General features: G+C 51.9%; 7 protein-coding genes across 7 annotated transcripts in view; 4 read left to right on the top strand and 3 right to left on the bottom strand.

The window, feature by feature from the left end:
• The window catches only part of GUITHDRAFT_141421 (hypothetical protein), a gene marked incomplete at both ends in the record, with an annotated part of 7404 nt that extends 4107 nt beyond the window's left edge, over positions 1-3297 (bottom strand). Inside the window, 10 exons of the mRNA XM_005829142.1 lie at positions 1-543; positions 641-677; positions 809-868; positions 1459-1653; positions 1708-1764; positions 1817-1902; positions 1953-2028; positions 2074-2147; positions 2258-3175; positions 3262-3297. The exon at positions 1-543 is cut by the window's left edge and continues 267 nt beyond it. Coding sequence (XP_005829199.1) covers positions 1-543; positions 641-677; positions 809-868; positions 1459-1653; positions 1708-1764; positions 1817-1902; positions 1953-2028; positions 2074-2147; positions 2258-3175; positions 3262-3297 — 2082 coding nt within the window. The remainder of the gene's footprint in view (positions 544-640; positions 678-808; positions 869-1458; positions 1654-1707; positions 1765-1816; positions 1903-1952; positions 2029-2073; positions 2148-2257; positions 3176-3261) is intronic.
• A 1841-nt stretch (positions 3298-5138) lies between these two features.
• GUITHDRAFT_111783 (hypothetical protein) lies at positions 5139-7594 on the bottom strand (the record flags this gene model as incomplete). Its single annotated transcript, XM_005829143.1, has 15 exons — positions 5139-5163; positions 5416-5494; positions 5537-5646; positions 5701-5756; positions 5802-5857; positions 5928-6075; positions 6126-6181; positions 6233-6290; positions 6338-6396; positions 6449-6491; positions 6527-6611; positions 6663-6709; positions 6758-6859; positions 6916-6963; positions 7025-7594. 15 exons carry the CDS (start codon positions 7592-7594, stop codon positions 5139-5141), a joined length of 1542 nt encoding a protein of 513 aa, XP_005829200.1.
• Positions 7595-10424: 2830 nt separating this feature from the next.
• Positions 10425-11280, top strand: GUITHDRAFT_74095 (hypothetical protein; the record flags this gene model as incomplete). The annotated part of the gene is made up of 8 exons (XM_005829144.1): positions 10425-10483; positions 10533-10572; positions 10652-10696; positions 10743-10804; positions 10880-10946; positions 11000-11044; positions 11101-11161; positions 11219-11280. Coding segments are annotated over 8 exons (441 nt in total), but the record flags the coding sequence as incomplete, so codon positions are not given.
• A 674-nt stretch (positions 11281-11954) lies between these two features.
• Positions 11955-12853, bottom strand: GUITHDRAFT_111785 (hypothetical protein; the record flags this gene model as incomplete). Its single annotated transcript, XM_005829145.1, has 6 exons — positions 11955-12063; positions 12118-12190; positions 12447-12498; positions 12567-12630; positions 12681-12771; positions 12820-12853. The coding sequence occupies 6 exons, from the start codon at positions 12851-12853 to the stop codon at positions 11955-11957; spliced, it is 423 nt and encodes a 140-aa protein (XP_005829202.1).
• A 316-nt stretch (positions 12854-13169) lies between these two features.
• GUITHDRAFT_111786 (hypothetical protein) lies at positions 13170-13886 on the top strand (the record flags this gene model as incomplete). The annotated part of the gene is made up of 1 exon (XM_005829146.1): positions 13170-13886. One exon carries the CDS (start codon positions 13170-13172, stop codon positions 13884-13886), a length of 717 nt encoding a protein of 238 aa, XP_005829203.1.
• Positions 13887-15108: 1222 nt separating this feature from the next.
• On the top strand, positions 15109-16991 carry GUITHDRAFT_60792 (hypothetical protein; the record flags this gene model as incomplete). The annotated part of the gene is made up of 2 exons (XM_005829147.1): positions 15109-15324; positions 16773-16991. Coding segments are annotated over 2 exons (435 nt in total), but the record flags the coding sequence as incomplete, so codon positions are not given.
• Positions 16992-19669: 2678 nt separating this feature from the next.
• On the top strand, positions 19670-22120 carry GUITHDRAFT_55227 (hypothetical protein; the record flags this gene model as incomplete). The annotated part of the gene is made up of 3 exons (XM_005829148.1): positions 19670-20185; positions 20538-20731; positions 21073-22120. Coding segments are annotated over 3 exons (1758 nt in total), but the record flags the coding sequence as incomplete, so codon positions are not given.
• Positions 22121-24027: the final 1907 nt, after the last annotated feature.

Genomic DNA, 24027 nt, shown 5'->3' on the forward strand with positions numbered 1-24027 from the left:
GTCCTCGTCGTCTGTGCCCTCCGCTCCCCTCCCCTCGAACCTGTCGGCGATGGTTTCGAAGAGGCCGGAAAGGAGGAGGCCCTCGAGGTAGTAGTGGTTGAGGCTGTTGGGGGCGTTGAGCATCACAGTGAAGGACTCGAGTATGTTGCACTTGAGCTGATGGATACCTTGCTTGACCCCCCCCGACCGGATCTGAGAGGGAGGAGCAGGGGCAGGAAGAGAGGGAGGATGCGGAGACTGCGGCGGGTTGGCAACCGACTTGACCGAGTCTTGAGAAAGGCTGTTGAGGCTCGGGACGGATGGTCCAAACTCGAACTTGTCCATAATGAGATCGTTGAAGAAAAGGACGATACCATGGACAAGCTCGTTGGAGTTGTACGCTGAGTTGCAGAAGGCTTCTCGTAGGTTGACGACTTTGCTGTCAAACCTGAAGCACTGCCATACTTCTCCCTTGGCGTTCGCCGCGCGACAGAGGCGGAGGAAAATCTTTGAGGCCCGGAGGGAGGTCGTGATATCGTTCCCATTGACGTACTTGTAGATCCCCTGAAAAGTGTAGGATGAGAGGAGGAGGAGGAGAAGGGCAAAACAGAAGTGAAAAGAGAAGAAGCAGATAAGTTGAGGTAAGAAAAGTTTGGCATACATCAATCAATGAGTTGCTGAAATTTTCTTCAATCTCACTGTAAGGCAAACAGAAGGAATAAGTCAGTGGCAAGATTGGAAATTCACATTAGTAAAAATGTTACATGTTGTGTATGAAGACGGCTTCAAGCGCCTCTACGCTCTTCCTGCGGATGTTGACGCTTGCTACGTTCCAGTTCTACCAACAGTCTCAGCCTTGCTCCAGAGCTCTCGCGCATTCATGGTCAACCTGTAATAGCAGGTCGATGCCGTCGAGCTCGACGAACTGTCTGGCCGCCTGTACACTCTTGGACAGCAACTGCGGTCCATCAGCGCTCAGATAACGAAAATCGGCAGTGAGGAGGTAGAAATTAAGACGGGGAGGGAGGAGGAGGATGGAAGAGGAGGAGCAAGGGCATGACCCCGAAACACAAGGTGTTGAAGATTGCACTTTGACAACGAGGCCTCAAGTTGATAGACTTTAGGAGGAGATGAATTAAGAAGATGAGGAGCAGAGAAGGATCCAACACGAAGAGAAGAGGAAGGAGGAAGGAGGAAGGAGAGCAGAAGCAGTAACAGAAGGACGAGAGGAGGAGGACGAGGGGAGGACAAAAGTTGGTCCAGAGGAGGAGGGAGAGGGAGAAGACGAAAAGGAAGAGGAGCGGGTGTGGAAGAGGGAGAGGAGAACAGGAGGGAGAGGAGGAGAACGAGGAGGAGAGAGGGACGAGAAAGAGGAGGAGGAGAAGCAGGAGGAGGAGGAGGAGGAGGAGGAGGAGGAGGAGGAGCGAGATGGAATCTCTCGGGGCTGCTCTCTTGCTGCTCAGCCTCTCGAATTGGAACCTCCTCGGGGTCGTCGGGTGCTTCTTGTGGGAGCTGCCCGTCGGATTCTCCGACGTCGTGGCTTCATCCTGCTCCTCCTGTTGCCTCTGGCCTGCAACAGTGCGAACTTCCTTCAACGAACGCCCGTGCAGTGACGTTGCGTGCTTCGACTCTATGTTCTGCTTCAACAAGGCTGCAATGTCCAAGACACATTTCCTGCACAATCACTCGCTCATGATACCATCACTCCCTGGACGCAAGCGATCTCACCGGAAAGTGTCGAAGTCAAGTTCCATTGTCCCTTTGGTAGCTTCGCTGGAGCCGTGCCTGTCGGAGGGACTCAGGAGAGAAACGCAGAAAGCATGAGAGGGAAAACAACATTTGGAAGATGGAGAAGGCGTTTGTCTTCGTGATCTGGCCAAGTTTGCGATCGAACCGCTGAGTTTGTATGCCTATATCGACGTTCTGCGGGAGCCCGGTGAGAGAGAGGCTATGATGCGAGGGAAGAGCTTTACCTCCACTGATCCCATCACAAGAACTCCCAGACTTGTCAGGAGACTGAGAAACTCCTGGGTGTCGAGAGTGCTTGACCTTTTGCACAGTCAAACTTTGTAGGTGATGCAGACGTTGTGTTACCGGCTGCTTTCTGTCGCGTGAGCTTGACCGAGGGCGGCAAACTTCTCGAAGAGAACAAGAGCGTGCGATGTGAACTACAAGATGTTAGATGAGCTGTGATGGAAGACAAGACATCAAGACAAGACATGAAAAGAAAATATCAACTCATGACATGGTAAGAAGACATCAAGAAAAGACAAGTCACCTGATCAATCCATCGGTCAACTCTTGGGCGATAGATTGGGATCTCCCTATCTACCACCGCCTGTGCACCGTTGGGCCTGCACTTGATGAAGAAGTCGATCTTTTTGGCGTGTATGATGATATTCCCAAAGTCCTGCGTCGTTCCATATCGCACCTTCTTCTTCTCCGGCTCCTCTAGAGGCACCGAGAAGACATTGCTCGGACCGATCTCGTTCGCATCCACTATCTCATCTAGGGTCGTTTCGATGGTTGCGATGGCGTGATTTTTCCAAGTGAGCGTCTTTGAAGGCTTCCAGGCGTACTCGTCGTCGACGATGATGAACCGAACTTTCTGCTCCTCCACACCCCGGTACGTCCTCGCACGATGAAAGTTGACCACGAACTTCCTCTCGAAGTGCGGGTTGGAGTTGTTCTCCACACGTTCTGTCCTGAAGACTTCGTTCCACTCGTCGTCGAGCGCGTCAGTCCCCTTTCTCAGCACGATGCACATTGGGTCGCATTCGATCGACTTGTTGCTACGTTGCAGGCGGGCGCAAGTGATTTGGAAGAGATAAGGCTGCGACGGGATGGAGTCGTATCTGGCACTCTTCATACCAGCTCGCTGGAAACGAATCTCTAGAGGAGTCTTGGGCCTGATGTCGTACTTGCCCCTCATCGCCTCATGCACGCGCGAGTCGTTCATCCATATCCTCATCCCATTCCTGGTGTCCAGCTGGTCCATGACCAGCGGAACATCATGGTGAGCTCGCTGGTAGTAGGTCTCATGGAAGGGGAGAGTGCTCAGGTTTTGTTCCTCCCCTTCCTCCTCTTCTTCTTCCTCCTGTGTCTTGTTCTCCGATATGCTGCTCAGGTTGAGCGGAGGGAGGATGGTCGTCATTTCAATATTGTGCTGGACTTCTCTAGACCATTTTTCTCCTTCCTGTGAGCAACAACGTTAGCTGACAGTGGTAACATCTCCGATTATGAACTGAAAGCTCGTGATATTTGTGCTGGTCCATGAACTACCTTGTTTACTCCTTTTTCTCTTGCACCCTTCCGCATGCCGTATTCCTTCTCTTTTTCACGCTTCCTCCTCCTCTCCTCCTCTCCTCCTCTCCTCCCCTCCTCCTCTCCTCCTCTCCTCCTCTCCTCCTCTTCCCCTCTTCTCCTCCTCTCCCCCTCCTCTCTTCCTCCTGTCCTCTCTTCCTCAGCTGCGAGGAGGCTCCAGCATGGCTTCACCTTCCGTTGACTCGTTGAAAACGTTGACCGGTAAGGCAGCGATATGGAATATGTGGCAATACCTATCCCCTTCTTGCTGCCCCGAGCTTCCCACCCCACCCTGGTCTTTTTGTACATACGAAAGGTGGCCCCACAACCCCCCACCCCCGGGGTCAAGGAGCAATGTGAAAAGCTTCTGAGAAAAGCAGTCAATAAAGGAGAAAGAAAAGATGGTAGCGAATTGCGGTGCGACGAATTTCAAGCAGGATGAGCAGAGGGTTGTTGTGCCTGACAAGAATGGGTACTTGATTCATTCCGTGCTGTTTGAAAGGATTGAGAGTGTGCGCTTCGAATGCCGCGGGGAAGGACACTGGAGAGGAGAGCATTCAAAGCAAACTGAGACGTTTCTGTGTCCAGGACAATCGCCGGAATGACTCAGGTGTGTATCTCGCAAAGAAGTGCTGCCAGATGGGGGAATCCACCAGATCAAGAGTGTGCAGTACCCAGTCCGCAGGGGTTGAACACTCAAATGATCGAAAGATCTTGGCGAACAGGGCAACGTCCACGTCCTCGAAGTATATTATTATTATTATTTGAGTTTATTAGACTCTTAGTCAAGAGTTTCATAGCTAAGAACTATTGCTCTTCGCTCATCTCTCGCCTAATGATCCGTCCCATACACCTTATCATATCTCACTTTTCGCAGTATTCATTTTACACAAAACTGCCGTGTGGATGTTATGCCGTCGGATATGCTGCCCGTCAAGTACACCATGTTACTGCACAGGGGCTGAATTTTTGCACTGACTGTATACGTATTGCTGCATGATAACAGGAAAAACCTTCTGCAGGACGCGTTTCGCAAATGCTTCGAACTTGCTTTTCATCTTCTCAACTTTTTGCCACAAGCGAACGCTTATATCAGTGGGTCCCACCACCGACGTGTACATCATCCAGCACTTTGTCTTGAGTGGCCCATCATCACCGTTGAGGAAAGCTTGGAAAGCATCGGTGAAGATGACTTCTGGGGCAGTGAGAACCGTCTCGGAAGGGGTTCCAGCGCTGGCGGCCATAAGGAAGACCGAGTGGTAGGATAAGAGCAAACTGCCACCTAGTCCACAGGGCCGGTAGGATTGTGGTGCCAGGACCTACCTTGATTTGAGCAACAACTTGAGTAGAGTAGAGTATAGAGTAGAGTATAGAGTAGAAGTAGAAGTAGAGTAGAAGTAGAGTGGAAGTAGAAGTAGAGTAGAGCAGAGCAGAGCAGTGCAGTGCAGTGCAGTGCAGTGCAGAGCAGAGCAGAGCAGTGCAGTGCAGTGCAGTGCAGTGCAGTGCAGAGCAGTGCAGAGCAGAGCAGAGCAGAGCAGAGCAGAGCAGAGCAGAGCAGAGCAGAGCAGAGCAGAGCAGTGCAGAGCAGAGCAGAGCAGAGCAGAGCAGTGCAGTGCAGTGCAGTGCAGTGCAGAGCAGTGCAGTGCAGTGCAGTGCAGTGCAGAGCAGAGCAGAGCAGAGCAGAGCAGAGCAGAGCAGAGCAGAGCAGAGCAGTGCAGAGCAGAGCAGAGCAGAGCAGAGCAGAGCAGAGCAGAGCAGAGCAGTGCAGTGCAGTGCAGAGCAGAGCAGAGCAGAGCAGTGCAGAGTACATCTAAGACAATAGCGCGCGTACATGCAGGGAGCACAAGAAGTGCAGATTACGTTGTGACATCGCAGACATCCCTGTGCAGAGCATCAACTAGGGTGTGAAAGGCAGAAAGCTGATATCAAGAGACTGAAAGAAAGTTCTAATGGACAGATGGAAGGCTTGTCTTCCTCCTCTGTCTCGTCTGTGTGTCTATGAACATCCATCTTGACACGTGTTCGAAACAGGTGTAACTTTAGTGAAAACTCCTGCCCTTATCGAAAAATACAGCTAGGAAAGAAGGAGGCGAGGGAGACAACGTCAACGGCCTCTCTTCCGCAGCTCCATACCTGGGAAATATATGAGGGGAGTGAAAGTAACAGAGGACAGAAGCCAAGATGTAGAGTTTGTCTATGGATATGAAGACTTCTGCAGTGATGGATGCGACAAGATGTATTTCATGCGTCATACCATCTTTCGACCAAATCTCTTTCTGCCTGTAGACGTTCTCCTTTGCATCCAAGACCTTCTTGGTGTCTGATCTGATGACAAGTTTGTCAACAGCCTCGAAAGGAGATTTCCTAAAGCTTCAGTGGCCACGTCAGCCGACGAGTCAAGGGTAACGAAAAGTCTACCGAAGGAGATGGCTCATTGCTTCCGCGGTGGTAACAGATGCTTCTGGAAACGCTGTCTGACATAAATATGAGGTATGCAGCGCAACAGGGCAAAGACTTACAGCAAACAAGTCGGCCAGCTCGTCTAGTTTGCTCGCTGTGAATTCCGCCCTCAGATCTTTGGAGTTGAAACACGATTAAGCTTCTCTTCAAACGCGCAAGGTTCATAGTCCATTGTGGTCACGTACCGTTCTCATAAAAGTGCTTGAAAAGTCGAGAGAGCTGGAAACGGGTCGCCTTTCCGAACTTCAGTTGATAATCGATTCTACCGGGTCGTATAAGAGCTGGATCAAGCGCTTCAATGTTGTTGCATGTCATGAAAACGATTCTTGATTCCTACAGCATGCTATCACGAAATCCTTACAATCCTACCAAAGTGTTTTCACCTGAGCGTCCACCCCATCGATAGCATTCAGGAGTCCTTCGAGACTGATCGATGCACCTATTTGTTAAGAGATTCAACTGCACACAGTGATATGGCCCACAAAGAGACCTGTCCTTCCACTGTCTAAGTCGTTGTGCAAGAACCTTCTTCGAGTGCTGTCGATGTCCTACAGGTGCTCACGTCAGCGAGACTCTCTGGACTCAACAAGTGAACCTCGAGTAAGATGATGCTCTTCTGTGCAGCGGAAGAGAAAAGAGAATTCAACCCTTCATCTGAAATTCGCAGTGATCTTCAATGGCCCGATGCACCAATCCTCAAATTCACCGTTCAAAGTCTCCAACGCCATGGACAATATGTAGACCGGCATCTGGCAAGTCGTCAACACTGCCATCATCGCAGTACCTTGTGATCACTTGGAATTCCCCCGCAATCGCTTTCACTAACGAGCTCTTGCCTGTCCCTGGCGGTCCGTGCAGCAAGTACCCGTCTGTGCAGACCGTCAAAGGAGCGGCAGATGCTTCAGTGCAGTCACCAGCACCTGTACGGCAGCCCCCTCCCTGCATACCACTGCTCCGATCTGAGAAACTGAGCACACAGTATTAGGAAGCAAGACACTCTCCCTGCTATCAAGACCTCCTGCACATCACTGAAGATGTCCTCCCCATCGGTCCCATCCAGTATGACTGACTTGATGGGACGGCTGAGCCGGAACCCTCCGTCCACCCAAGAGCATCCCTGAAAGCGTCTTCAGTCATCTTCCTGAGGCTCCAGGGAGGAAGCAGGAACTTTACCGTGCGGCCACCTAGCCCGTACCCCTGGTTTCCAGATACCCGAAAGAACTGAAAATTACAGGCAAGCGCGATAAGAAAGGGGTCAAGGCAGCTGGTACATCAGGTGAACCTGTGTCTTCTTGACCAGAAAGCGGGAAGACAGCCTCTTTCCCTCCAAGATGAGCTCCCGCATCCGTTGGTGGCCCTTGTACCTCAGCATGCAGACCTCAATCTTCCCGTTGTTCAGGTCTAACTCCGTCCAAGGAGAGCCGTGCGATGAGAGCTGACCATACCACGAGCTGGTAGATGGCAAGTGATCGTTCCTGTCTGCGCGAGGAGATGGCGAAGTTGGGCATCTCCTCAGCCATACTGGCCATGACTTCCACCATACCAACACCTCCCTGTCCACCACCGGGCGCAGGGCTACCTTACTGTCTCTGCCATGGCTGCCGCCAGTGTCTGAGTCGCTGTTGCACAAGACATCCTCTAGGGGATCTTCTTCCACCATGAGCGAAGGTCTCCACCGCAGGGATGCGCTGCTGATCGCCGGATGCTCCTCCATCCATCGGCACAGCGCGAAGTGCTCTTGGGTGCCGCGGTCGAGTTCGTAGTAGATCAGCAGCTTCGAGTGCAGCCAGTCCTTGAGCAGCTGCCAGAGACGCCAGAGGAGCGAAACCAGGAACCCTCCAGCTCCCAGCATGATCGAACCCCCCAGCAGCTGCCCCTGCACTGCCCCCGCCACTGCCTCCCATGTCTGCATGGCAATCGGGCTCTCTCCTCCAAGCAAGGCAACAAAGCAGCTTGTAAGCCCGCCTCAGAATCTTCCCCGAGCATGGTGTCGGGCGGGTAGATGTGGCGGCGGGGCAGGAGCAGGAGCGACAGAGCATGCGGTGCAGATGTTGTTGCAGGTGATGGGAAGATGCGAAGGATGCTCTGTGAAGCAGACGCTGGGGTGAGGGCCAGCACGACGTTCTTGCTGGGCACTAGCGAGTAGGTAGCGAAGCCCTGTGAAGATGGCTGGGGTTCTTGGGCTGATCAAGGGAGCCTACTCCTCCCTGCCTGAGATCAATGGTGCGACTTTGAGTGGAGCAATAGACATCTTGGTGATAGAGCAGGTCAAGTCTTCTTGCCATCTTTGCAATGCTCGCTGAAATCTTGCAGGAGGACGGGAGTTTGCGTTCATCGCCCTGGCATCTCAGGATCGGCAAGTACAAGCTCTTAAGGAATCCGAGGGATAGAGCCATCAAGATCACAGTCAATGACCAGCTCGTTGACTTCGTCATGAAGCTCGGGAGTGGGGGAGAGGCTTACTTCGTGGAGGAGACGGACGTGAAGCCTTTGGAGGAGGAAATGACCTCACCCATCCTCTCTCCGAGATCTGACGAGGACGACAAGCCGCCAGACCTTGCTCTCGGCCCGTCGAAGCTGTCTGAGACGGAGGAATCGACCTCAGGTTACACTAGCCCATCGCCTACCTTGCGAGCTCTAGACGACAAGGACGAGCTGCCTGCGATGAGTTCAGCAGACCCGTCGAAGATGGTTTCGTCCTCCAGCTCTTCATGGTGGGGGGCACCTTGGTCGTCCAACAAGCCACAGGCAAGTTTGTGATAGTGTCTGTTGGACAGCTCACTTGGGTACAAGGTTGACAGTTTCGACATGGACGTTGAGGACTACATATCAAGGCAGTTGACCGAGAACGCCTTATCCTTGCAAGGCGGAGCTGCTGAGATGAACATGGAAGACGTCAAGAAACTGATACTTGGAGAGGTTGTGAGAAGGTGATTCATGGTGATTTGCTGATTTGCTGATGATAGGAAACAAAACATGCGATGCAAGCAAGGCGAGTGCTGTCTGAAGAAGACTTTGCCGATCAAGACATGAGTGCTGTCACGGGGCAAATCATTGAGAGTGAAGACCTCGAATATCAGCAACCTCTCGAACCCTTCCATTCTTTATCACAAACAGAGCTCGACGACAATGAGAAAACAGAGCTTGACGACAACGAGGACGTATCACTTTCGCCTTGCTACCCACAACAGTTTCCTCCGAGGGCTTAGTTGTTGGCAGGAAACAATGTCCGATCCCTATGCAAACCCCGTCGAAGGAGCCGCGGAGAGCGAAGAAAACCAGAAGGTGCTTGTTGAGATTCGTCCATGGGAGGGTGATCCAAGTGTTGTGGCAGGAGGACCTTGTGGTCGAGGCTGTTGAGGCTGATGCCAATAAGGTCAGAGGACAAGAGTTAGGTGAGACGTGGAGCAAGCGGTGATGTTTGCAAGCAGTTTGCGCTGAAGAAAGAGGAGGAGTATGAAGAGGACGATTTCAACGACTCCAAGATGGAGTCAGAGCCCGTGACGAGGGAAGTCCTCCTGAAACTCCTGCTTAGTGGCCTCAACCACTCGGACTCAACGGTCTGGCATGAGGAGCAGACAGCAAGGAAACCCCCTCTCTTAGCTTCTGTGCAGGCGAGAACGGATGAGATGGATCAGAGTGTCGAAGAGCTTCAGGGCCTGAGTCTCCGACAGTTCAAGATCTCCCTCTGCGGGAGGATCCTACAGCAGAGGGCAGACATGAGCAGGAAAGCTCAGATGGAGGTCAGGGCGGCGCTAGTTGGGCGTCCCGGCTTTGCGAGCTCACTGCGCGCTCCAGGCGTTTGAGAAGCATGTGGTGACGCTCGACCAGTTCCTCGCCAACCCTCTTGACATCGCAAGCTCCCCTGAGCTCTACGTCTCTGTCGACGGGGATGTGAGCAAAGGCAGCTCCTGCTACCTGCCCTCTGACTCACGTGCAGATCTATCGATGGCAGATCATGGCGCCGGCAGGTACCTCAGAGACAGTCTCGGAGGTCCTGCAGTGATGTAATAACGTGTCAGTCTTGTCCGCACTTGCGTTCAACCGCGAGCTTCCTTCGGAGATTCACCAGCAGGTGGGGGATGCTTTCTCAGCTTGATCGCTCCTCATGCCCCTCGCCCTTGCAGCTCGTTGCTCTTGACTCTCGATTCTCCATGTTCCACCATGAGCGGAAGGTGAATGTTGGGAGGAGGAGAGGAGAGCAAGATTGTTGACTGTTTGAAGAATGACGAGAAGGGGATCGAAGACATAGACGACAACCCACACATGCTGCTCCGCTTGTCATCCGACGACGACAGCGACATCCGAGCTCAGGTCGCTCGTGGTTGAAGTTTGACCCGAGCCGGGCTCCTGACGAGCTTGGAAGATGGGGGTTGCAAGGAAGTACTCCAAGAAGACTCTTACCCCGACACAAGAGCAGCTATTGTCGCTCCCGTTGAGAGTGAGTGATCAGCGACTTGTTCAAACAACCTTGGCTCAGCGGCTAGCAGGACGGGCCCAACACTGTTCGATTCTACTTGTCCGAGAAGGTCGCGTCCTCCACGTGCCTTCATCTCATGCTGATCGCTTCATCCAGGCGTCAGTGCCTCCTGTCACAGCTTCTATCTTCCTGTGGACTTACAAGGTTGGAAGATCTTCACATAATGATTTCCGATCAAAACTTTCATTGCTGATCCGTTGTGAAGAGCAAGATTGTGATATCAGATGTCGACGGGACCATCACAAAAAGTGATCTTCTTGGGTATGCTGCTCGGTCTGTGTCAAGGTTGTCTGATGGTATTGCTCTTCAGTCATATAGCGCCAGCATTTGGAATTCAATGGGCTCAAAAAGTATAGACCGATGTTGCCTGCCTGCCTGCCTGCCTGCCTGCCTGCCTAAATTATGCGGTCATGCTGACGAAAACATCAGGGGGTTGCTCAACTGTTGACCCGTATTCATCAGAACAGCTACAAGGTTTTCGACGATGAATCGCTTTCCCGCTCATCAATCTTTGTCGCAGATCCTCTATCTGACTGCTCGACCGATTGGACAGGCTGATGCGACAAAGAGCTATCTTCAGAGGTAAGAGAGCTGCGCAGGAGATGATTCATACGTGTTGCAAAAGTGCTGAGTCTTTTCTGCTTCACTGCTCAACAGTGTTCACGAGAACGGCGTTCGGCTCCCGATCGGACCAGTCATCACCTCGCCTGATGGGATGATCAAAGTGACCATCTCGCATGCTACCATCTCCAACCTCCTCACTCCTCCTGTCGACAGGCTGTTCATCGAGAGGTGATCATGCGGAAACCGGAAGAGTTCAAGGTGTTTCTGCCTCTTGCTCCTCGCCTGCATGTTTGTGACCATCGTACTCATCCCAGATCGAATGTCTCAGCACACTGCGCAAACTTTTCCCCTTGGACTCGCTCCCTTTCTATGCAGGTGAAATTCCTCGCAACTCTTTCCTGGTTTGATCCCATCATTGAAATGCTCTGCAAGGGTTCGGCAATCGTCCTACGGATGTTGTATCCTACCAGGCTGTCAAGATCCCTGACAGGTAGAGCAGACGTCGCTCGAAATTTCTCACACTGTCCTGTGCAGTCGTATAATGATCATCAACCCGCAAGGCGAAGTTCACATTCCCATCAATCAGACACGCATCTCCTCATACGATGGTGACATTCCTACGTCTTGCTATCTTCAAACTTTCGTTGAATTTCCTGCCAGGTCTGCGTGAGCTATGTGACCTCATGTTCCCTCCTGTGGTCGAGGAAAGAGAGGTCGTTTCCATTCCCTCCCTTCCCCCCTCCCTCCTTCCCTCTCTCCCCCCTCCCTCGTTCCCTCGATTCGTGCCGTCTTTTTGTCCTTCACTTTGTCCTCGTCCTCCACCGTCTCCTTCACTTTGTCCTCGTCCTCCACCGTCTCCTCTTCTCCCTCCCCTTTCTCTCTCACGAAGTCGGCAGGTCACCGATGAACAGTTCAATGCCTACAACTACTGGAAGCTCGAGCCCTTCCCTGCGATCTCCGCATGAGATTTTCACTTGTGTATTTACATCAATGAAAAAAACTCCCAATTCTCTGAAAGCAATCACAGTGTATTGACATGATATTGCTAAATCAGTCAAGGTTGCTTTACAAGAATCCTGCATTCCTTCTAATGTATAGTTTGTTCAGAAATGATCGAATGACAATCAGGGGAGTGACTTATTAGATTACATGGCTATGGCGCTGCAAACTAGGAATCATCTTCATCTGATTCTTCACCTTCTGAGCTCAACGTCGAACTCTCGTCAGCAGCTACACTTGAAATGTCTTCCCTATTGTCCGACTTTGCCTGTCTCGGTCTGCAAACAACAGCATAAGCACGACCGCACAAAACTCTTGCATAGATGATCTACTTGTACGGTTGGATAGGTTGGATAGGAATGAAAGAAGCCACCAACTCCTCGATCAGTCCCATCCCGTCCATTCCTGCACAGCTAGGGTCAAGGATAACAGCTACTTGCCCCCAAAATCCACCGCTCAATTTGTCAGGATGGAGCACTGGCGGCTGCTGGGGTGCGCAGCATTAGTCAGCTCAAGGAATTGTCATGCAGACGTCAGCAACCGACGAGCTGGTCCAGAAGGGGTTCCAAGAGTCCGAAGGTCTTTCTGCGAGGAGTGATCAGTGCGATCCCTTGAGCTCTTCCTGCATTGCCAGTGAAGGAGATGGCCCGAGGGACTCGACCCAAAACTTCATGTTCATCTACTCCGTTCTCCATAGCCTTCCTCGCGTGAATCTGCCAGCACAGGCAGAGGAACGGTTTGTCAATGGTGCGATGTTGCATCATGATACATTGGATCATACCATGGTTGGTTTCCAGTTCTTTCCTTCGAGTTCTATGCTTGCAAGCATCGTATCGGGATGGAGCCTGGTGCCTATATGTTTACAGCTTTCAATGTCGGGGGAATTTCTCCATACAGATGAGTCTTCTTGTCCTCCTTGGCTATTCGTTTCAGAGCTTCCGCCATCTTCAGCTGCTGAGCTCGCTTCGAATCAGGATCGAGTTTGCCTGCTAAGACATGATGGATCGTGCAGGCTGTTAGGTTGCATGTGTTACCAGCGCCATCACTCCTCGAGCTCGATGACCGCATTCTGCTCGCAGATCGTTCGGAGGATCAGAAACCTAGTCTGTCTGTGCTCGTTCTTGTTCCTTGTCTCTAGATCGTCTTCAAGTTGCCTTGCTCCAGCTCGTTTCTCCACGCTAACCAGCGATTTGACTTTCCGTTACATATCCGTTTCAGAAGACCTACGTCGACTTTTCTCCACCCCCTGATGAAGCCGAGAATGTACGGGTGATCGAATCCAACATTATTTCCGTTACTCTAGCAGCCCTTTTCATGTAACTGACAATTAAGTCCATTGTTATATATTTAGTTTGTTAATATCATGGCGACGCAGGATGTAGGAATGGGGGTCAGGATCAAGACAGGGAGGAGCGTCCACTTCGATCCTGAGAACGTCCAGTTGTTCATCAATGCGCTCTTGAACCTTCAGAAGTCCAGGCAGGGCGCTCGCGTGCTCGACTTGGGCTGCGGCACTGGGCTGTGGGGTCTGCTGGCCTCCAAGATCTTGAACCCCTCCATCCTTGTAATGGTTGACAACGATCCCTGCTCTGTCGAACTCGCCAGGAATAATGCTGCAAGCAATGAAATCGTTTGTGAGACTTATTGCGGAGACTTGTACCAGGCCATCCCTGCTGATATCCCTCCGTTCGATGTCGTTCTTTGCAATCCGCCACAAACAGGTGGGCCGCTGCGTCTCAAGGAGGAGAGGCCAGATAAATACGGTGGGGAGGATGGGGCAGATTTCTTTGACTTGCTTGCGAGAGACTCGGGGGGTTGGATCGCCGATGGAGGCTGTATCATCTTCTCGCAGCACGGACTAGCGCACCCAAAGAGGGTACTCGATAGTTTCCATTCACGGGGCTACTCCCTCAGAATCATCGCAGAGCAAGAGAGGGTGTTTGAAAGAGACGCCGTCAATGCGGCGTGTGAAGGACTTTGGGAGTATCAGCTGAAAGCTGAGAAAGAGGGGCGGGCGGAGCTGGAGCTGAGCGGGGAACGGTGCTTCACTTCATGGCAGAGGGTTTACTTGGCAAGCAGGGATGGGTTTGCAAGCAATTGATGATGTTTTCCTCATTCATTGTTTGGTTTCATTTTTTTCAGTCTCAAAGTATGTCTAAAAAGCATATGCAGACATGCTGTACTTCTCCATCACGATGTACCTGGCATCTCTGCTATGTACCTGTGCAGAAGTAGCAGTAGTGATTGCAATTGTATGTATGTAAAGAGATCAGTTGATTGTCTTGAATCATCGATTGAAACATGTCCGTTGATCAATACTTCTCAGAGTCCGCATGGTTGTACAAGGTTTACATGCGATGGGACCCTTTCGGGCGTTCAAGGATGGTGGATTTTCACAGCGTCTCTCCACGTGACTTGCTGGAAGAAAACCTCTCTCCACACCATCTCTTCCCCTCCCTGTTCGATCCTGCCCTCCTGCCTGCTGCCCTCCTGCCCTCCTGCCCTCCTGCCCTCCTGCCCTCCTGACCTCCTGCCCTCCTGACCTCTTGCCCCCCTTCTTGTTTCCTCTACCCTTCCTCCTCTCAGCAGAAAATCTCAAAATCTCGCAATCGCTTTTGTGCTTTTTATTATTATTTATTGACTCTGAAAAAGGAAAGGCAAACCGGAGCAAACAAGCTTTTGTAAAAACAAAACGGCGGTCAATATGAAAGGCCGGTCAATCAAACCAGCCATCGATGGCGAACAGGACGGGCGGGAAACAATCGCTCCTGCTCCTGCAAGGCTGATAGCGCCTCTCCCTCTGCTCCCACAGAGACAGCTAACGACCTCCTCTCGTACTCCATGACACGCTGAGCACGGGGCTCGGGGCTGCGACACAGGACGGGCGGCACAAGGATGGCAGAAGAAATTGCAGTGGAGGGCAAGCGAGCGCCATTGCAAGAGGGCAAGAAGCGCAAGAAGAAGTCGAAGCTGAATCGCTTCCGAAACTTCGTCAAGGTGAAGGAGCAGAGGAGACTTGAGCCCGCCGCTGACCTTGCCTGCAGACCAGGTTCATCGAGACGTCGATCTTCGAGGGGATCGTCTCGGTCTCTGTTCTCGCCTACTCTGCTGCGCTCGCCACAGACGACGTCCTATCCACCTGGAGGAACCTTACGAGTAGAATGGAGGTCATCCTGTGATGGCGATTCCATCCTGCCCCGCTGACTGTCTTCCCCCCCCAGATCAGCAAGTCGGCGTTCTACTACTGTTTCGTCATCTTCAACTTCGAGGCAGCTTTCAAGATCTTCGTGTACGGTCTATGGAAGAAGAACTCAGAGGAAGAGAGCCGTTCGAAGCCCCAGGTGCTCAAAGAGAAAAAGATCCACCAGATCCAAACCATCTTCAACCTGCTGGACTCGAAAGACACCGGCACCATCAACTTCGCTCAGTTCCGAGCAGGCCTGCGGGCCCTGGAGCTCGAGATGAAGGAGACGGATAGCAAGAGACTGTTTGAGACGCTCGACGACGGCCATGGCGTCGAGGTGGAGGAGTTCACAGAGGTGAGAGGGAGGAGCGAGAGGAGGGAGGCGTGTGTACCCTGACAGGGGTCCCTCCAGCTCGTCAAGAAGGCCATGAGCATGCAGCCTAGGTCGAAGAGCTACTTCCAGAACTACTGGAACATATTCGACTTCTTCGCCCTCCTCGCGCAGTGGGCGGCGGTGATCACCCGGTTCCGCATGATGGCGGTCACGATCAGAGGGTACGACCCCTCGGTGGAGGTCCTGCTAGTCGGCAAGATCTTTGTCCTCCTCAAGCTGGTCAAGCTGCTGTGCTGGAAGGAGAGCCTCTTCGATTGGCTCATGGTGCTGCCGCACACAGCGCAGTCGATGCGGTACGTCATCTTCCTCATCTCAGTCATCGTCCTCGTCTACTCCGAGCTCGCCATGAACTTGTTCGGGATTGACGGGAGTCTGAATGCTAAGTGCGTGGTCTCCCCCGACAATGTCATTGCGATGGAGTACGATGAGCTGCATTGGAACAAGAGCAGCACCTTCGGAGAGCTTGAGGTGATCTTGTCTTGCATCACTGACTGATCAGTGATGCCCTTCTCTCCTCTCTTTCCTGGTCCTCAGGTGCCGTTGAGAGTCTGCAGTACTGGAGACAGCGTTTTCGGCAAGTCAAACAACTGCGAACGTCCAGGTTTCGTCTGCTCGTGCAAACCGCCGGCGTCCAATCTCTCCGACAGGGAATATCTCATTGACCACCCAGGTGAGCATTTCGCTGAAGATTCTCATGAAGCTTTTTGAATTTTCTCGAACAGGTTGCATGAGAAGTGAAGTCGGGTATATGGGAAGGATCAATGACGGCAGCCCAAGCCTGCCGAAATACGGATATCTCGGGTTTTCAAACATCGGCACGGCATCGTTGACAACCTTCACGGTAACTGACACTTGATCGATTTGAAGATTGGTAGTGTGACGAGGATGATGTTGATGATGATGTTTGTTGAGATAATGATGATGAACACGATTATGACAATGTTCATGAACAAGATCATAGTCATGATTGCAATGACAATTGTGATAATGATGACGACGACCACACGACAATTATTCACATGACAGTGATTCGAATCGTTGTTGTTGTCTTGTGTGTTGTCGTAGAGGATTGTAGATTGTAGATTGAGCCGCCACATGCCGAGACCATGACAGAGAGCCTTTTATAGCTCATGTGCGAGAGCGACTTCTCGGACCTGCTCCGATACATCTCCGACGGCTACGACTCTGTCACCGCCTGGCTTTTCGTCTTCTCCCTCGCCGTCCTCTCCCGCTTCGTACTCTTCGGCCTTCCCAAGGCAGTCGTCACGAGCTCTTGGATCGATATCAAGAGGGAGCGGCAGGAGATAATCAGCAAGAGGCTGCAGGACAAGGAGGATGACAAGTACATCCAGGAGATCAAGGCCAGGGCTCTGAAGGAGGAGGTGGTGGTCGCCTCCGACAGCAGGAAGCAGTACATGAGGGAAGCGATTATGCGGCGGCTGGCCAACAACGATCCGACGCAGCTCACTGCAGAGATTCGCAACGTTTTCAACCTCTTCGACGATGATGGGTCTGGAGAGCTGGAGGCCCAAGAGATTATGGCGGCCTTTCGCAGGCTTGGGTTGGAGATCACCATGGAGGAAGCGCAGGAGATGGTGGACGAAGCAGACGCAGATGGGAACGGTGAGGAGAGGAGGAGGAGGAGGAGGAGGAGGAGAGTGGAGGGAGGGAAGAGGGTGAGAGTGAGAGGAGGAGGAAGGGGAAGGGAAAAGGGCTGAGGATGAGGAAGGAGGAAAAGGGAAAGGGACGAAGAACAAGAGAGGGTGAGATGGAGGTTTTGACATAGTGTACAGGTGTGGTTGACTGCGACGAGGTACGTGAGAGGAGTCGAACAGTGTTGTGAGGAAGAAGAATTCTGATTCTCTTCCCCCGCAGTTTGTGGAGATGGTGAAGAATTATCTCGTCCAGAATGAGAACGGCGAGGTGGAGGAAGAGGAGTCTCAGCATGAGGAGGAGGTGGAACAGGATGACGTGGTGGTCAAGAAGTGTTTGTTTGGCAACATAGAGCTGCGCAGAAAACCTCTTGGGCCCTTTCAGATCCTCCTGTCAAACATGTGAGTTCACATCAATCCAGCGACTCGATTTACTGATCATTTCGGTCCTTTTGTGCTCCTGTTCTTTTTCTGTGCTTTCGATTGCGATTTCTCCCGTCCATTTCTTCCTGTTTGTCATTGTACCTTGTTATGCTTTCCCATCTCGTGACGTTCCCTCTCCCTTCCCATCTCTCCTCCCCTCTCCTCCCCTCTCCTCTCATCTCGTCTCCTCTCCCCTCCTCTCCCCTCCTCTCCTCTCCTCTCCTCTCCTCTCCTCTCCTCTCCTCTCCTCTCCTCACCCTCCCCTCCTGTCTCTATCTCCCCAGACTGTACTTTCCTCGCCAGATCGACGAGTGCGGCGACCCGGTCGACGACAAGATCATACTGGAAGCTGACATGCGTAACATCGACATCAAGTTCGGTCCTGAGATGGGGCAGTGGAGCATCTTTGCGTCCAAGGGAGGAGTATCTATGATGGAACTGGACGAGAAGGGGAAGGAGAAAAGAATTGTGATTCCTGCTGGCTCCATGATCCCAGACGGGATCGGATACTCCAAGAACACTGGCAGGGCAGATCTGGTCGCGTTTGTGGGGAAGTTTGACAAGAAGCATGACGAGCATACAAGGAAGGTTAAGGAGTTGCTGAACAACACACTCATACGAACTCCCTACATGGAGATGTTCGTGGGAGGTTGCATCGTGCTCAACACGGTCTCGATGACATTGGATCACTTCAGCGGAGAAATTGACATGAGCTGCAACGATCGTTACAGATGCCCTCAGGTTTCAAGTTCTCCCTCGCTCCCTCCACATCCACTCCAAGCCTACTACTCGCTGCTCATCTTCTCTCCTCTCCGCTCTCCTCCTCCTCCCCACTCTTTGCTCCTCCTCCTCCTGCCATGTTTTTCAGTGCGACCGTGTTTTCATTTTCATTCAGACTTTGCACTTCTTCCCCTCTTTATTTTCCCAACCTCCTACAACTCGTTGTCTCCTTGCTATGCCTCCCTTCTTTTTCTATTCCTTCAGCCTTATCACCTGACTCCTCCTAATCTCTTGTGTCAGAACATCGTGGTCATGCCAAAGCTCTTGGATCAGATCTTAAGTTTGTCCAACCTTCTCTTCAACCTGATCTTCACCGCTGAGGTATGTCTTGAGTTTCAATGCGCATGTCTTTGTTTCTTGCTCCCTCTCCCTTGCTCACTTGCTCTCTCCTCCTTGCTTCCACTCCCACTCTCCCACACACTGTTTTCTCCCTCCTGCTCCCTCCGACTCTTCTCTTCTCATCAACTCGCGCACAGGCAGTCATCAAGATCCTTGCTCTGGGCTTCACTCGCTACATCACTGACACAACAAACGTGATTGATCTCACCCTCGTTGCCATCAGCGACCTGTCAAACTTCCTGCAGTACGTCTTCAATGGCCTCAACATTAGCATCTTACGAATCATCCGCTTCCTCCGCATCATCCGCCTCGTCAACCGCTTTCGAAGGCTCCGAATCCTCTTTGCTAAGTTGACGGAATCTTTCGTTTCTCTGGGTGACGTTGTCTTCGTTTCCTTCTGGTTCCTGGGAGTAGCAGCCATCGTCGGTATGCAGATCTTCCCATGTCGAGTGAGGCTACGGCCGGAGCAATGTGCAGACGATGTCAAGGACGAGTTCGGACAGTGTCCTCTCTTTCCCACCGATTGTGATCACCACGAGAACTGCCCGATCTTCTATCATTGCTCCTTCGATGTTCGGAAGAACTACAACACCTTCTGGCGGTCCCTCGCAACAACCCTCGTCTTCATCACTGATAGCAACTGGCTGGACATCATGTACGCCGGCATGCGACACTATAAGATACCCATAGGCGGCGTCTTCTTCTTTCTCACCCTGTACTGTCTCTTCTCCTACTTCATCCTCGTCCTCTTCACAGCGATCTTGATCGAGAACTTCGACACGACTGACTACGAGAAGGAGCAGCTGCAGGTGAGCATGTTCCGCGTGAGAGCCATGCAAGCTCTGAAAGAGCAGCAAGCCAAGCTGATCCGAAACAGAGATAAGAGGAGCGAAGGAATTGTTATCAGGGACGAGCATGACAGCGATGACGACGACGAAGGGGAAGAAGGAGGAGGAGGAAAAGTTCAGGGAAGGGCCGGAGAAGACATCCTGGACATAGTCCGACATCTTGAAAAAGACGACAAGAACCAAGACAGAGATCTCCCAGCGGTCAAGATCTTTGGCTGCCTCCAACCTCCCGCAAACAATAATATCCGCCAAGTCGCTCGATCCATCAGGACCAACAAGTGGTTCGACGTGCTGATCCTCTGCACTATCATCCTCTCTTGCATCATGCTCGCTCTCGACTCGCCCATAGAAGAGAACATGGTGATCAAACCGCAGAACGTCCTCAAGGTCGAGTACGCTCTCTTCACTATGTTCTCCCTCGAGTTCCTCGTCAAAGTGCTTGACCACGGCTTCTACTGGGAGCATCCGCAGGCGTATCTGCGCAGCACCTGGAACATCCTCGACTTCACCATCCTCCTCTGCTCGATTCTTGACTTCATGGGGTTTGCGAACCTCGCGGTCGTCAGGGTGCTCAGGGTCGTTCGTCCCCTCCGCTTCTTTAACAAGTTTGCTTCATTGCAGACTCTGATCAACTCGCTGGTGATGTCAAGGAAAGAGATTCTCAACGTGTTCTTGGTATGGGCAATCACCTTTATCATCTTCGCGCTTGTTGGGACCATGCTGTTCGCGGGGAACCTTTACAAGTGCAATGATGACGCAGCAGGTGAGCAAGGGGTTGTGGTTGTTCAAACGAGTTGTGTGTGTTTGATATGAACCGATCGATAAGCATGTGATTGTCTTGTTGTTTATGATATTCCTCAATCCTCAATCCTCTTCCTCCTCCCTCCTCCATCTTTCTCCTCTTCCTTTCCCTCTCTGCCCTCTCCTCACATGGTGTGCAGGAACAAGGCCCGTCTATCACTCCATCGACTGCACCAGCGCCGCCCCTCCCACCATCGCATGGTACAGAGGAGAGCTTCAAACCAGCATGTGCGACGAGCAGACCAACAAGCTCCTCGCTCCTCCCATCACCAACAGAATCCAGTGCAGCGGCTCTTTCCTCTCCTCCTATGCACGAGGGTCCCTGCACAAGAGCTTCGTCTTCGACGGCGACAGGACTGAGATCCTCCTCCCTCGTGTGTGGGAGAACCCAGCTTCCTCCTCCTCCTTCGATCACTTCGGGCTGGCGATTCTTTCCCTGTTTGAGCTGATCTCCCTGGAGAACTGGTCGGAGATCGCCTTCAGTGCAGTTGACATCGTAGGAGTCGGTTATCAGCCTCGACACAAGTGAGTTACGTTGAAGAGCTTGCTGAGCGTGCAAGCCGTGATGGTGATGGTGATGGTGATGACTGGGGAGGAACGAAACGGTGCTGGTGATGACAATGACGACGACGATAAAGATGATGATGATGATGATGATGATGATGATGATGATGATGATGACGACGACGACGACGACGACGACGACGACGACGACGATTATGACGATGACGATGACGATGATGATGACGATGACGATGACGATGACGATGATGATGATGTATGCTGTGTATATGGACAACGATGCCGACATCATAGATGCATGGAAGCGAGATGGGCATCCACACTGAAACTGTTTGTGCACACAGTGAGTCTCCGATTTACTTCTTCTACTTCGGGCTGTTCATCCTGATCATGGTGTACTTCATCCTCCAGCTCCTCGTCGCCATCTTCATAGACAGCGTCAGGATGAGGAGCGGGATGATCATGTACTCGGAGCTCCAGAGAAACTTCATGAGGTTCGAGAACAAGATCGACAACTTGACAAAGGTGAAGGAGATCCCAATGCCGACGAAGAGATGGCACAGACGCCTGTTTGTCTTCGTCGAAAGCCTGCAGTTCCAGTACTTCATCATGTTCGTTATCTTTCTCAACGTGGGTTTCATGGCGTCCGAGGGATATGCCGTGCAGAGCTCTTGGACGTCTACTTTATCCTCCATCGACAACGTCTTTATCGTCATCTACTCCATCGAGATCGCCTTGAAGTGTGTCGCCTACGGCTTTGCCTTCTTCAGCAGCTCCTGGAACCTTTTCGATCTTTTCATCGTACTCATCAGCATTGCTGAACAGACTCTGTCGCGATCCGTCGGCATCCGAGCCCTCCGTCTCCTCCGCCTCGTCCGCGTCTTCCGAACGGTCAAGATCATTCGGAGGGTTCCTAAACTTTACCTCCTCTTTCAAGCCATCTCTGCCAGCCTGCCAGGACTTTTCGCTACCTTCCTTGTTGTCTCCATCTTTCTCTTCATCTTTGTCTGCGTTGGGGTTCAGTTCTTCGCAGAAGTCAAGTTTGGCGTCAGTCTGGACAGCTATCGCAATTTCAAGAACACCTGGACTGCGCTGACAGCTCTCCTACAAGTTATCACAAACTCTGGTTTCCGCGGTGTTCTACAGGATCTCATGATAGAGGCGCCTTATTGCACTAGGTGTAAGAATTGTGTTCAAGACAGTTTTGGGAGATGGCAGGATTACTCGGATTGTGGGAATGCAATCTTTGGTTCTATTTTTCTCAGCATCTACTTCATCTTCATGAAATATGTTCTCCTCAACTTGTTCATCAGCATGTTGGTCGAAAGCTTCTTTAACTTTCACGTGGAGATGAAGTTTGTATTGAACAGCGAGCACATAGAGTCTTTCAGGGTAAGTCTGCATGGGAAATCTAACGATTGCTCTCTATCTCCTACTTCCCTTCATGTCACCCTCCCTCTCCTTCCATCCTTTCTCTTGTTTCTGCCTCTTCTACCCCCTGCCTGCCTGCCTGCTCGTAGTCTGCCTATCAGTCTCTGTCTGTCTGTCTGTCTGTCTGCCTGCCTGCCTGCCTGCCTGCCTGCCTGCCTGCCTGCCTGCCTGCCTGCCTGCCTGCCTGCCTGTCTGTCTGTCTGTCTGTCTGTCTGTCTGTCTGTCTGTCTGTCTGTCTGTCTGTCTGTCTCTCGCTATCTCTCGCTGTCTCTTGCCTGCTCCTCCTCCTCAGTCTCGTTCCTTCAGTCGGCTTGGAATTCCCTCGACGCCAGGCAAGACGGGACGCTGAGCATCACGAAGCTGCGCAACCTTGTGGAGATCTTACATCGGATGAACAACCCGCTCGGCTCAAGCTTGTTCTGCGACGAGTTCAAGATGCGGGTAGCAAGGATCGAGCTTATGGAGGACGGTCTGCCAGGGCGGGAAATGTCTTTCCGCAAGACCCTCCGCGTCCTGTCCCTGCATGTGACGGGGCCCCAGGCTCTGCCTTACAGGGAGAAGCTGATCCAGGAGGAGAAGATCGCAAGGCTGACGCAGGTGAGCAAGGATGAGGAATCTGTGCTGAGGAGAGATGAAGGAGATGGTGAAGGAGATAGGAGTGTAGAGGAGGGAGAGAGCATCTGTTCAAGGAGTAGACTGCTTCAGACGATGTGTATACGTGTTTTAAAGTTGCTCACTGTGCTTTCTTAGATGGCGATTGTTAGTGCCCTGACGACTTCGTACGGGCAAAGAAAACTGGCGCATTCGCTTTCATCGGACCGAGACGCGTCGCTGAGCAAACTTGTGAGTGATGTTAGCAGACAAACATCAAGTTTTCATGTTTCTTGTCAAACATTTTCTGCTGATGTGGATATCCGTGTTTCTTCTCAAACATTTTCTGCTGATGTTGATATCCTCTATTATGTTGACATCGCTTCCCATTCGCATCTTCTGACTACTTTGGACATGTGCACTTATCTACTTGCTCCACTTGCACAGAGTCAAATCAAGAGCATCAGCTCTCACAAGCAACGCCTCGGGGCATCTTTGAACTTCACTGCAAATGGAATGAGGTCACTTTACAAAAAGATCTTTCACTTCCTTCTCCTGTCCCTGACTCTGCCGCTACAACTGCTCCTGCTCCTGCTCCTGCTCCTGCTCCTGCTCCTGCTCCTGCGCCTGCTCCTGCTCCTGCTCCTGCGCCTGCTCCTGCTCCTGCTCCTGCGCCTGCTCCTGCGCCTGCTTCTACCACACTTGCTTGCCATCAATACTTCCAGCTCTCCTTCCATGCTGCAACCTTCTTCCCTCCCTCCCTGTCTGCTCTCCCTCCTCACTTCCTCTTGTAGGAAGAAGATTCGTCTTGACATGACATCGGAAATGCTGATCAGCTACGATGAGAACGATGCAGCTGAATTCGAAGTTTGTTCTGATTGCAAACATCTGCTGGTTGCTCACAAGCACGATTGTGGCAGATTCCCTTCCCCGACATCATCGACGTGATAGACAAGAAGCTGCTAGTCGGCAGTCCTGTTGTGCTGGTAAGAGCAACAACAGACATTTTCACAACAACACAAGAACAGGATCCGGTGATTTTGTGTGACTGACGCATCTTGTCAGTGCTTAAGGAGCGGAGATGATCTGATCCTAGAAATCGATTCTGAATGTCGACATCAGGTCCATCTGATGTCTAGGGAGCTCTTCCGCGAGGTTTACTTGTTTGCAAACAGTTCATCGAAGTTGTGCGAACTTTCGTCTCTGCGTTCCGGGCGGCACAGGTGCGAGGTTCTTGTGATGAGATAGCCTGCTGACATGTCACAACAGGAGGAGAG

Source organism: Guillardia theta (assembly GCF_000315625.1).
Source record: "Guillardia theta CCMP2712 unplaced genomic scaffold GUITHscaffold_54, whole genome shotgun sequence".
Classification (NCBI taxonomy): Eukaryota; class Cryptophyceae; order Pyrenomonadales; family Geminigeraceae; genus Guillardia; species Guillardia theta.